At 43.0% G+C, this 13556-nt stretch overlaps 1 protein-coding gene across 1 annotated transcript in view; it reads left to right on the top strand.

The window, feature by feature from the left end:
* Positions 1–222: 222 nt before the first annotated feature.
* Positions 223–13556, top strand: part of HEPHL1 (hephaestin like 1) — a 76891-nt gene continuing 63557 nt past the window's right edge. The window contains exon 1 of the mRNA XM_045019781.1: positions 223–392. Coding sequence (XP_044875716.1) covers positions 223–392 — 170 coding nt within the window. The remainder of the gene's footprint in view (positions 393–13556) is intronic.

Here is a 13556-nt window from a genome sequence, read left to right as displayed (position 1 = left end):
CATTCATTGAAGGGCTGGCAAAAGTCCTGTCACCATAGCAACCTCCTCAATGGGCCTGTTTTGCTTGCACAAGCTTTCTTGTCTATACCAGCCCCAAACTGCTGAATAGGAGGAGCTTTGCTTTGTCCATTCCTTATTTATAACTTGTTGAGAGCTAAGAGGAGGGAGGGCTGAGCCATCTCTGCTGCACGCTGGCTGCCTGAGTTGCAATTACACCTACAAATGCCTTCTGTGTTGTATGATGGCTGCAAGCTGGCTCTTAAATTCCTTTGGCTGTTTGTGTTAGTAGAAGCAACTACCAGAACCTATTATATTGGGATTGTGGAGGAGAACTGGGACTATGCACCAACTGGGAAGAATCTGATTACAGGACAAACCCTCACAGAAGATGAGTAAGTCCCTCAGGTTTCTGGTAAATCAGATCTCATGATGTCTCTAAAGAAAAATCCTTAGGTTACTGATGTTGCCTTAAAATGTCTTAAGTTTGTGCTGTCACTGAACTTTAGTTAAAAAAACAACAAACTTTTGCTAGTGTGGCTGCAATATACATTTAAGGCTGGATATGACTTCTATTCAAGTCAGTGGAGAGATGCCCACTGAATTGAATGGGAGTTGGATCAGGCCTCTGCTGTTGTCTAAAATGACTTATCTCTCTTATTACTGATAAAATAGGGGTGGGGTGCAGGCACTGGATACGTGCTGTGATGTTTATTGAAGGGTGAATTTCAGGTGTTGACAGTTCTCCCAAAAAGGATTAAAAGTTTTTTTTTTTTAATTACAGCTTTGCTTTACAAGAATTCATGTGGGAAATCAGGTCCTTGGGAGCCAAAAAATCTTACCGTGTTATAGGTGAAACCGCATTATATCGAACTTGCTTTGATCCACCGGAGTGCGCAGCCCCACACCCCCGGAGCGCTGCTTTACCACGTTATATCCAAATTTGTGTTATATCGGGTCATGTTATATCGAGGTAGAGGTGTATTTCTGTGAGCGCTGGCCCAAGGTGACGTCACAATTCTGCCACCACTAAGCACAGCTTTTCCGCAAAAACTGAAGAGAATCTTTTGTAAACTGGTGAAATTTGACAAATTGGAAAAACTGGCTTGAAATCAATAAGGACAAATGCAAATTACTGCACTTAGGAAGGAAAAAACAGATGCACAACTACAAAATGGGGAATAACTGGTTAGGTGGTAGTATTGCTGCTGCAAGGGATCCAGGGGTTATAGCAGATCACTAACTGAATACAATTCAAGAATGTGATGTTGTACAGAAGGCTAATATTCTGGAGCGTATTAACAGAGATATGATAAGAAAGACACAAGCATTATTTGTCTTGCTCTGCTTGGTACTGGTGAGGCCTGAGCTGGAATACTGTGTCCAGTTCTGGGCATCACACTTTAGGAAAGATGTGGACAAATTGGAGAGATTCCAAAGGAGAGCAAGAAAAAGTTTAGGAAACCTGACCTATGAGGAAAGGTTAAAAAACTGAGCATGTTAACTCTTGAGAAAAGAAAAGCAAGGAGAGACCTGATAAGAGTCTTCAAATATGTTATGGGCTGTTATAAAGGGGACTGTGATGAATTGTTCTCCATGGCCACTGAAAGTAGGACAAGAAGTAATGGCCATAATCTGCAGCAAGGGAGATTTAGGTTAGATATTAGGAAAATCTTTCTAACTATATGGGTAGATAAATTCAGGCTTCCAAGGAGGTTGTGAAATCCCCATTATTGGAAGTTTTTAAGAAGAGGCTGGACAAACACCTGTCAGGGATGGTCTAGGTTTATTTGGTGCTGGCTGAGTGCAGGAGGCTGGACTTGATGACTTCTCAAAGTCCCTTCCAACTCTACATTTTTATGATTCCACATGGAACCACAGAAGTTAGAGATGAGAGACTTATTCAAGATTCAAAAACACATGTACAAGTGGGATGAGAAGGAGATGGTCCATACAAATGTACTGTATACTGCACATACAGGCCTGGGTTCAGGGAGCCACGGAAGTCAGTGCTTAAATTTAGGCATGTGCCTAAGTATCTTGCTGAGCTGTGACCATAGTATTGTGATGTGTATATTCTTCTTACACACACAACTAAGCTTGATTCTCCATCCATTACACTCCATGGAAGACCTCTAGAGGAGCAGGCATCCCTGAGGCCCTGGGAATTGGCGTACCGGCTATAATTTTGAACATTGTGTGTTTATTGAAGTCCACATGGGGACATATTAAAGTTTTAGTTTTATTAAGAAAATTAACGGACCCTCCCCCTACTGTAGAGAGCAGGTGTGGGACTATGCTCAGGGATGTGGGTAGGGCTTGGGAGAAAATAGGATTCTGCCCAGGTGTAGAAGTCCACACTAGTAGACCGTGATGCCAGTTCTGAACTTTGTACTGTTGTAGAAGTTAGAGATGGAAAAGACCTATGGAAAATCTATCTAGGCAATGCCAAGCCAATATAGGATTGTTCCCTACATCCCTAGTGATATATTCACAATAGTTTGAAAAGTCTCAAGCAATACAAGAAAAGTATTTTTTTTAAATAACTTTAGGTGGAAGACATATGCAATTTTACAGATAATTACCATAAAAGTACCAAAAATGCAGTATTAGCAAGTGAAAAAAAATGGACTTATCACTTTTTGTTTTAGCATAGATGTGATGGTTATGGAGAAGGAGTGAAGAAATGGCATAACACTCTATAATCACTGTTTCTGGTAAAAGAGGAATGACTAACAAATGAAAGCGTTCAAACTTTTGAAGAAAATGTTGTGCAAATTCATTCACACTACCAGAAATCTCTCCATTTTGCAGAATTTTGTAAAACAGTAGTTTGACTGCAAAACTATAAAACTATGTTTTCAAACAGCAACTTCACAGAAGTGGACTCTTTTTCACTCACAAAATTACTGACATTTTAGTAAGAAAAAATAATAGTGCCGGGGTGATAGAACTGAAAATGGTCCCATGTTCCTGTGAGCATTTTGGGAAAACAGGACCAGTTTTGATTTAGCAACAAAATGTTCAGTACGTGAGTTCTTAGAACTGTATTGCAACCATTTCACCCCACTCTGCTAATGGGCATCCAAACTTAAGAAACACAATGAGGTTGTTTTCTACTAGTTTCACAAGAGCTTCACAGGTGCAGCCCATTGTTGATTCTGTTACATTTCCCCCTACTGTGACTGATTCATAAATAATATGAGTCTGCTACAGTACTGAGGCAAGAAAGGGCTTTGTGTTTTTGCTCAAGCTGGGAGGTTGTGCAATTAGTTCAGGAGGCCCCAGGTTTTATTGCCTAGGGTTATCAAGAGAGTCATTACACATACCTAGACTGCATGGTGGTGGCTTGTTCTCCACACGTGAATATATTTCAGAGTTTGTTATTTGGAAGGGAGTAGGGTGGCCAGATCTTTCACTGGGAAGGCTACTGCAGTTGTGTTACATATGGGAATGTCTCACTTCCCTGCTCAAGATAGCGGAGGATTGCTTTCCTGCTCTCATTCCTAAGATGGAAGAGCTCCAATGAAAGGAATTTAACTTCAGATGGGCTGCAGATATTTATAAATCTCACACACACCAGGAAGAGTTTGTATCTGTCCTGCAGAATGTAATGTTAATGGTATTTTTTGCTGTCTGCCCTTGGGACTATTTGAATGCTAAGTTGTACAGTTTGCTGTTTGGAGCAGGATGCCCATTCATGCACAGCACTCTCTGAATTTGGTTGCATGTACTTTAAAGTCAGTGACATTAATTCACATACCTATTTCAGAGACAGAGAAACTTTTTGTTAAGGATTTTAAGTTAACTCTTTGCTTATTTTTATAGTCTAATTTTAACAGGACATTACTTCCTAAGAGTAATTGTTAAATCTTTTAAATAAGAAATTGATTGCTAAAGGTATTAAGCCTTGCAGGATAATCCAGTCCCATAAAACCTTTGGATTCATGCCATTCCAGATGACATGGACAACAGGGCAGTACTCTTTGAAAAGGTAGCGTTCTGCAAATAATAATGCTTAGTACTTACTATACACAGTAATTTTCATTTTCAGACCTTGACTGATTAATCCTCAGAACATCCCTCTGATGTAGACAGGTAAGTATTATTACCCCAGTTTTACTGATGGGGAATCTAAGACATAGAGGAGGCAACCTAAACTGGTTCTTTTTAAAGGAGCTAGTGCACACAAGTTAGGGAATGTTCCTATTGAAGCTAGCTGGTCTTCAAAGCTGGCCTGAATTCTCATCCAGCACTGCCCTAAGAACATAAGCATTGTCATATTGGACCAGACCAATGGTCCATCTAGCCCAGTATCCTGTCTTCCAACACTGGCCAATGTCAGCTGCTTCAAAGAACGGCAATTATCAAGTGATTCATCCCCTGTGATCTAGTCCGAGCATCTGGCAGTCAGCAGCTTAGAGACACTCAGAGCATGGGGTTCCATCCCTGACTATCTTGGCTAACAGCTACTGATGGACCTATCCTCCATAAACTTATCTAAATATTTTTTAACACAGTTATAGTTTTGGCCTTCACAACACTCCTGGCAACAAGTTCCACAGGTTGACTGTATGTTGTGTGAAGAAATACTTCCCTTTGTTTGTTTTTAGACCTGCTGCCTATTAATTTCATTGGTGACCCCTGGTTCTTATGTTATGTGAAGGGGTAAATAAAACTTCCTTACTCACTTTCTCCATGCCATTTGTGATTTTGTAGACCTCTATCATATCGCCCCTTAGTCATCTCTTTCCCCAGCTGAACAGTCCCAGTCTTTTTAATCTCTCCTTATATGGAAGCTGTTCCATACCCTTTATCATTTTTGTTGCCCTTCTCTGTACCTTTTCCATTTCTTATATATCTTTTTTGAGATGGGGCAGTCAGAAATATATGCAGTATTGAAGGTGTGGGTGTGCTATGGATTTATATGGTTACATTATGATGTTTACTGTCTTATTATCTATACCTTTCCTAATGGTTCCTAACATTCTGTTCGCTTTTTTGACTGCCGCTGCACATTGAGAGGATGTTTTCAGAGAACTATCCGCAATGACTACAACATCTCTTTCCTGAGTGGTAACAACTAATTTAGACCCCATCATTTTGTATGTATAGCTGAGATTATATTTTGCCATGTTCATTGTTTTGAGCTTTTTTATTGCAAATGACATTACAGAAGCGAAGAAGTGCCAATATTCTTAAGTGTTGTAGGGGCTAAAACCTACTCCCTGCTACGCAGCTTACTACACCCTGTTAAGCCAGCAACTAAATCTTACAGTGACATTGTTCCCATTTTTCCCCAAACCACTGGTAATTGCTGAAAGATATAGGTTCCACAAAAGAGACCAAAAGGAAGATGAAACAGTTGTACAATTTGTAGCCATTCTAAAAAAGCTAGCAGAACACTCTGAATTTAAAGAAATGTTAAATGATGCCCTGCGTGACAGGTTAGTGTGTGGCCTGTACAGTGAAGCTATACGGAAGCGCCTACTGACAGAGGCTCAGCTTACCTTACAGAAGGCTGTTGATATTGCTGTCTCTATGGAACTGGCTACAAGGGAGGCACAATACATCTACCCAGCCTTAATGGGTAGGTCTTGGCTTGGGAAGATTCAACTGAACTGGGCAGAAGTGCACCGGATGACTAAAGAAGAAACCAGTCTAACCCCTATACTAAGGAAACATGCTGCTGTTTTTGGAGATGATTTGGGAAGTATGAAGGGAATCACTGTGACATTGAACATTAAACCTGGCAGTCCACCAAAATATCTGAAAGCCCGAACTGTGCCATATGCCATCAGGCCAAAGGTTGAAGCAGACCTGGAGCGCCTGGTCACCAATGGAGTCCTAATACCAGTTACCCATAGCTCATGGGCCACTCCTATCGTTCCAATAGTGAAGAAAGATGGCTCTCTCCGGATTTGCGGGATTTTAAAGTCACTGTCAACCCAGTGTTGTGTGCAGAGCAATACCCGCTTCCCCGCATCGATGACCTCTTCGCAGGCCTGGCTGGGGGGCAAAAGTTCAGTAAGATTGATCTGAGTCAAGCATATTTACAGATGCACGTCGATGAAAAGTCCCAAGAGCTGTTGACTATTGTGACTCATAAGGGCTTTATCGATACTGTCGCCTACCCTTCGGAATAACATCGGCTCCCGCCCTGTTCCAGAGAGCTATGGACCAGATCTTGTGTGGCTTGTCAGGAGTTCAGTGCTATCTGGATGACATCCTGGTCACTGGAAGAAATGAAGAGGATCACTTAAAGAATTTAGAGGCTACCCTACAAAGATTGGAAGAGTATGGCCTACGAGTTCGCAAAGACAAGTGTGAATTCTTCAAGCCCTCTGTTGAATATTTGGGACACATCATCGATTCTGCAGGTCTTCATAAGGCCCCTGCAAAAGTTAAAGCTATTGTGGAGGCTCCCCCACCACGAAATGTAAGCCAGCTGCGCTCGTTTCTAGGACTACTGAACTATTATGGAAAGTTCATCTCACAGTTAGCCACACTGCTAAAACCACTTCACGAGCTCCTTGGGCAGAACAAGGCCTGGAAGTGGACTGAAGCCTGTGATGTTGCATTTAACAAAGCTAAGGATGCATTGTTAAATTCTGAAGTTCTAACGCACTTTGATCCATCCTTACCCCTGCAATTGGCCTGCGATGCCTCCCCTTATGGAGTGGGAGCAGTCGTGTCACACATTATGCCTTCGGGAGAAGAGAGACCTATTGCTTTTGCTTCACGCACTCTAAGCAAAGCAGAAACTAACTACGCCCAAATCGAACGTGAGGCATTAGGAATTGTTTTTGGAATTCGGAAGTTTCATCAGTACCTCTTTGGGCGAAAGTTTACTCTTCTTACAGACCATCGACCTCTGATGTCAATTTTTGGACCCTACACAGGCATTCCCCCATTAGCTGCTAGTCGTGTGCAACGTTGGGCATTGTTACTTTCAGCACACACATATGAAATCAAATATCGGAAATCCACTCTGCACGGCAATGCAGATGGCCTCTCGAGGTTGCCTTTGCCGGTCAAACATCAAGATAGTGCCCAAAAGGAAATCTTTTACTTTGAACAGGTAGAGAATACACCCATCACTGCTACTCAGATAAAGAAGGCAACTCGCGTTGACCCAGTATTGTCCCAAGTTATGGACCTGGTGATGCATGGAAAATCTCGACAAACCTCTCCGTCTCATCCGACCTTGTTCCCTACATGTCCAAACGGATGGAGTTATCGGTCCAATCTGGTTGTTTGTTGTGGGGGAGACGTGTCATTATTCCACCACCGCTGAGATCACAGATGTTAGAACAGCTACATTCCGGTCACTGTGGAATAGTGCGCATGAAGGAAATTGCACGAAGCTATTTTTGGTGGCCTGGATTGGACAGCGCTATTGAAGAGAAGGCAAAAGCTTGTATGTCATGTCAGGGTGTGAGGAATGCACCCCACTGGGCACCCCTACACCCATGGGACTGGCCTGAAAACCCGTGGCAACGTATTCACGTTGACTTTGCTGGCCCCCTTGAAGGAAGCATGTTCTTGGTGGCAATAGATGCCCATTCTAAATGGCCAGAAGTCTCTATAATGCAGTCCACTTCTGCAGAGAGTACTATCCAAAAACTACGAGGACTCTTTAGTCGTTTTGGTCTGCCAGAACAACTTGTGAGCGACAACGGACCGCAGTTCGTTTCTCAGGAGTTTCAAAATTTTATGAAGGCAAATGGGATACACCACATCACGTCAGCACCATATCATCCGTCCACCAACGGATTAGCTGAAAGATTTGTGCAGACAATGAAAAACGCTTTGAAATCAGCAAGGGACAACACTCCATTCAAAAGCGTCTGGATATCTTCTTACTTTCCTACAGAAACACCCCTCATGCTACGACCCAGGCATCCCCAGCCTTTCTAATGTTGGGACGACAGCTGCGCACTTGCTTTGATCTGCTGAAACCTTCTGAACCCCGACAAATTGTGCAACATCAGCAGCAATATCAAGTCATCAGACGGGCACCCCGAGCAAAAGACCGAACCTTTAGCCCGGGACAGCCAGTTTTGGCTCGGAATTATACTTCCAGAGCTAAATGGGTCCCGGCCACAGTCATCACTCAAACAGGACCTGTTTCCTACACAGTCCGGACTGCAGAGAATGTTACCTGGCGGCGACATGTAGATCAGCTGTTGCCAGGTCATGCCAGTCCTCAGGACCCATCTGCAGTTGAGGGGTCTGACTTCACCTCTTCTGGTGAGGCACCGAATCACGAGTCACCTGTTCCTGACTGTTCTCCTCCATTACTGCCGGCGGCTGAGATACCCCTTTGCCCAGCACGAGCTGATACCACCTCCTCACCCGTTCGTGCTGCGGACCCTGAGCCCCTAGTGCTTTCGGGTGCAATAACACCAGAAGTTCGCCGTAATCCACCTAGAGACAGAAGGCCTCCTCATCGGCTGGATCTCTAGCTAGGGCGAACCCACGGTTATGGGGCAAAATAATCCCCAGGGTTTAGCCGGGAATGGAGGCAGTCTACCCTCCTTCTCTAGTCTAGTGTGTGTTTTTTTTATTTAGGGGATGTTCTTATTAGGGGGGGAGGAATATGTTGTGTATTTGGTTGTCATGGTTTTTGCTGCTATGGCAACTGAGTTAGAGTATTATGGTCTGTAAATAAAATGGAGGTTTTGGTTAGCTGTCTGCTCTCTGGCCTCAAGTGATTGCTTCCTACTCCGGCTGCCCCAAGGATATAACATTCATTACTTTGCATTTATCGATAGTGAATTTCATCTGCCATTTTGTTGCCCAGTCACCCAGTTTAGTGAGGTCCCTTTGTAACTCTTTGCAGTCTGCTTTGAACTTAACTATCTTGAGTAATTTTGTATCATCTGAAAATTATACTCTTGCTGTTTACCCCATTTTCCCAGATGATTTATGAATATGTTGAATAGCACCGGTCCCAGTACAGACCCCTGGGAGACACCACTATTTACCTCTCTCCATTCTGAAACTGACTATTTACACCCGCCCTTTGTTTCTATCTTTTAACCAGTTACTGATCCATGAAAGGACATTCCCTCTTATCCCATGATGGCTTACTTTGCTTTAGAGCCTTTCGTGAGGGATCTTGTCAAAGGCTTTCTGAAGGTCCAAGTACACTATATCTGCTGGATCACCCTTGTTCATGTTTCTTGACCCCCTTAGAGAATTCTAAGAGATTGGTGAGGCCTTTACACAAGCCATGTGACTCTTCCCCAACAAATTGTGTTGACCTGTGTGTTTGATCATTCTGTTCTTTCCTACAGTTTCACCCAGTTTGCCTGGTACTGAAGTTAGGCTTACTGTTACAGAAGCTAATTTAAGTTACATACCACAGTTAGTAGCTCTGCAGTTTCATATCTGAGTTTCTTCAGAACTCTTGAGTGAATACCCTTTAGACTTGGTGAGTTATTATTTTTTAATTTATCAGTTCATCCAAAACTTCCTATTGACACCACAATCTGAGACAGTTCCTCAGATTTGTCACCTAAAAAGAACGGCTCAGGTGTGAGAATCTCCCTCACATCCTCTGCAGTGAAGACTGATGCAAAGAATTAATTTAGATTTTCTTCACTGGCCTAGTCTTTCTTGAGTGCTCCTTTAGTGCCTTGATTGTTCAGTGGCCCCACTGATTTTTTGGCAGGCTTCCTCTTCTGATGTACTTGAAAAACTTTTTGCTGTTAATTTGAGAGACTTTTGCTAGTTGCGCTTCAATTTGTTTTTGGCCTGCCTAATTATACTTTTACACCTGACTTACCAGAATTTATGCTCCTTTCTATTTTCCTTAGTAGGATTTCACATCCAATTTTAATGCCTTTTTGCCTCTAACTGCCTCTTTTACTCTGTTCTTTAGCTATTGTGGCATTTTTTGGGTCCGCTTACTATTTTTTTTAATTTGGGGTATACATTTAATTTGAGTCTCTGTTAACGATGTTTTAAAAAAGTTTCCTTGCAGCTTACAAGCATTTCACTCTTGTAACTGTTCCATTTAACAAGCTTCCTCACTTTTGTGAAGTTCCCCTTTTTGAAGGGAAATGCTTCTATGGTGGGCTTCTTTTGTATTCCCCACACCACAAAAATGTTAAGTTAAATTTAATTATATTATGGTTGCTACTACCGAGCGGTTGAGCTATATTAATCTCATGGACCAGATCCTGTGCTCCACTTAGGATTAAATCAAGACTGGGCTCTGAGGCCCCATGAGAGTAGAGGGTCCCAGAGCTTGGGCTTTAGTCCGAATTCAAACATCTACATGGCCCAAGCAGGCCCAAGCCCTGCAAACCTGAGTCAGCTGACCCAAGCCAGCCATGGCCATATGGCTGTGCTGGGGAGAGCTCAGGATACACTCAATGGATTTTTCTCTTGCCTTATGCCTCTGAAAAAAAAATGCCTCTAGGCATGGGTTCTTCAGTGAAACTCCTCCCCATCCTTTCAGTGAGCCTCAGGATAAGGCTTAGCTGATTATGAGGTGTTCTGATCCATCCAAGATAATTCTGCAGCTCATAAGTCTTTTAAATCTCTGTTGAGTTTTGACAGTATTTAGGTATTAAGTGAGGTGAAATCTAGTCTCTCACTGCAGGCCACCAGAGCTGTGGGCCTAGTCCTGCCCTCAGCTACATCCGTCCACACCAAAGGGCATCATTTGTTACCAGAGAATCAGACAAAATTTATTAAATGTGCCAACTGGCTGATCCTGTCCAGCTAAATGAAGACAATACATTCATCATAGATGCTAAACTAATAGCTAAAGCTTTAGGTGGCCCAATGACCCATCTGCATCACTAAAATGATCACTGTGGCATGGGTCAGCAACAGCTGGGTGTCAGAAGGCCAGAGGTGAAATCTGGTTCCCACTGAAGCCAATGGGAGTTTTGTGATTTACTTCAGTGGAGCCAGAACTTCACCTCAGGAATGTAACCACTATAACCACACTCAACCAGCAACAAACTGGGGTTTCTCTTAAGATTTTAGGGATTCGCTGAATCCCAAATGTATCAATATGTGGAGGGAAAATGCTAAAGGTTTTTGAACCTTCTTAAAAAGACACTGCTACCCCATTTGATTTGATGCGGTGTGATCTTAGGCCTGGTCCATGTTTAAGTTTAACACACACCCCCCGCCCCACTGATTCAGCTGTCCTAGCAGTAGCGATAGCACAGAGGTTGTTCTGGTGGTTGCTGGCATTTTAACCACTGTATTATAGAGAAGTGCTCCAAGTGGGGTTACACAACACCGGTTAAAATGTCAGTAGCAGCCTGTCTACTGAGTGCTACTTCTGTTGCTGCTGCCAGTCATGGCAATAGGGGGTGTGACATTCCCCTGGTGTTATCTGGACTAGTGATCTGCTAGGTCACTCCAATCCTTGACCCTGGGAGCCAGCCTTACTGCTCTGCTGTGAGAATCCCTTCTCCAGGGCTGTTCACACACAGCCTCTAGCATGAAACTGCTCCCAGCTACGTGAATGAGCAGTTTTGGCCAGCCACTGCTTGGATTGTGCAACCGAATGACACTGGCCAATATCTCCGGTCCCAGACACAACCCTAGGAACCTCCGTTTTGCTGTGTCCAGTTATGCCCGCTGGATGCTGCAATCTTATATGGGTTTGTCAATTTAACAAAGAGATTGATATGTACCAGGCTTGTTATCCCAAGGGGAGTCTCTGACATGCTTCAAACCAAACACACTGCTTTAGGTAGAATAAACAAACAAATTTATTAACTACAAAAGATAGATTTTAAGTGATTATAAGTAAAAGCATAACAAGTCAGATTTGGTCAAATGAAATAAAAGCACAATACATTCTAAGCTGATCTTAACACTTTCAATGCCCTTACAAACTTAGATGCTTCACACCACAGGCTGGCTGGTTGCCCTTCAACCAGGCTCTCCCCTTTGATCAGCGCTTTAGTCGCTTGGTGGTGATGTCTGTTGATGGAGGTGGAAGAGAGAGGAAGAGCATGGAAAACAGCTCTCCCTTTTATCGTGTTCTTTCTTCCCTCTTGGCTTTGCCCCCACCCCCTTCAGAGTCAGGTGAGCATTACCTCATTGTAGTCCCACACTGACCAAAGGAAGGGGTGTGACTCACTCGAGAGTCCAACAGATCCTTTGTTGCTGCCTAGGCCAGTGTCCTTGTTCCTTTGAGGCTGGGCCGGGTTTTTACCATACATGCCCTGATGAGGTGTGAACTGTCCCTCTGTTCCTGGAGAGTTTTGCCTGGACTTATTTTAAGCCATGAGGACACATTTTTCAGCCTCATAACTGTATACATGAAATTACAACCTATAACATTACTATAACAATGCTTAGTGCATCATGAGCCTTCTGAAAACACCCAACATGACAAACTTTGCATTGGATACCACACAATCATATTACAAGGATGAACATTTAAGGTGACAATCCTTGGCAAAATACTCTTTGACTGATGGGGGAAATAGGTGTTGACATTACACTTAACTCATAAACATTTACTGCATGGCCTGAGTATCAGCATGGCTAGTTGTAGTGTCCTCGGGGTGGAATATTTATTGCTGTAGCGTTTTACTCTACAATTCCTTTTGGAATGAATATATCAATTATAGCACTTTTGGGGAAATGGGAAGCTGAAATTAAATCAGTAATAACTCTAAAAGGCTGCAGTTTGTTCCCTTTTGATAACACTTTGAAGTTACATTCTCCTCCTCCATCCATGTGTGTAAGCAGAAGTTGCCTGCTGGGGCTTAAGAATTGCTAGAAATGATAAATTGGGAAAATGAAATCAGGGATGGCCTAAGGATTTGCATGGAGCCCAAGCTCCCAGAGTCTGAACGAGGCCTTTAGGGCCTGATTTAGCAAGGCACTTAAGCATGTGCATAACTTTAAATAAGTGAATGGTCCAATTGAAGTCAATCGGACTACTAGTGGCAGTCAGTTTCCAAGCAAACACCTGTGCAGGCAAACAAGAGAGGCTAATAGGGAAGTTCCTGAGCATGTTTGCAGGAGGGAATGTAGGATATTTTTTCTACAGGGAGTATAGGAATTTTTGTCTACAGGAACAACTCTACATACCCAACAAGGTATTGCCAACGATGGAACGTTATCATGATCTGCAAGGGATGTGCCATGTTGTGGTCCTGCCTGAAGAAAGAGATGCCCTTTGCAAAAAGTGCAAGGTGATGGCTGTATTGGAGGAAAAGAGTCAAGATCTGGAAAGTATCAGAGGGGTAGCCGTGTTAGTTTGGATCTGTAAAAGCAGCAAAGAATCCTATGGCACCTTATAGACTAACAGACATTTTGGAGCATGAGCTTTCATGGGTGAATACCCACTTCGTCAGATGCAAGACATCAATACCGACAAAGTGGGTATTCACCCATGAAAGCTCATGCTCCAAAACGTCTGTTAGTCTATAAGGTGCCACAGGATTCTTTGCTGCTTTTAAAGATCTGGAAAGGCAGCTAATGAGCCTGTTTAGTCTTAGAGAAGCAAAAGAGCTCTTGGACAGCCAGATTGAGGCAGCACCACTGCAGATCTATCTGTAGAATGA

Source organism: Mauremys mutica, chromosome 1 (genome assembly GCF_020497125.1).
Source record: "Mauremys mutica isolate MM-2020 ecotype Southern chromosome 1, ASM2049712v1, whole genome shotgun sequence".
Taxonomy (NCBI): Eukaryota; Metazoa; Chordata; order Testudines; family Geoemydidae; genus Mauremys; species Mauremys mutica.
This window is presented reverse-complemented; position numbering and strand designations above follow the sequence as displayed.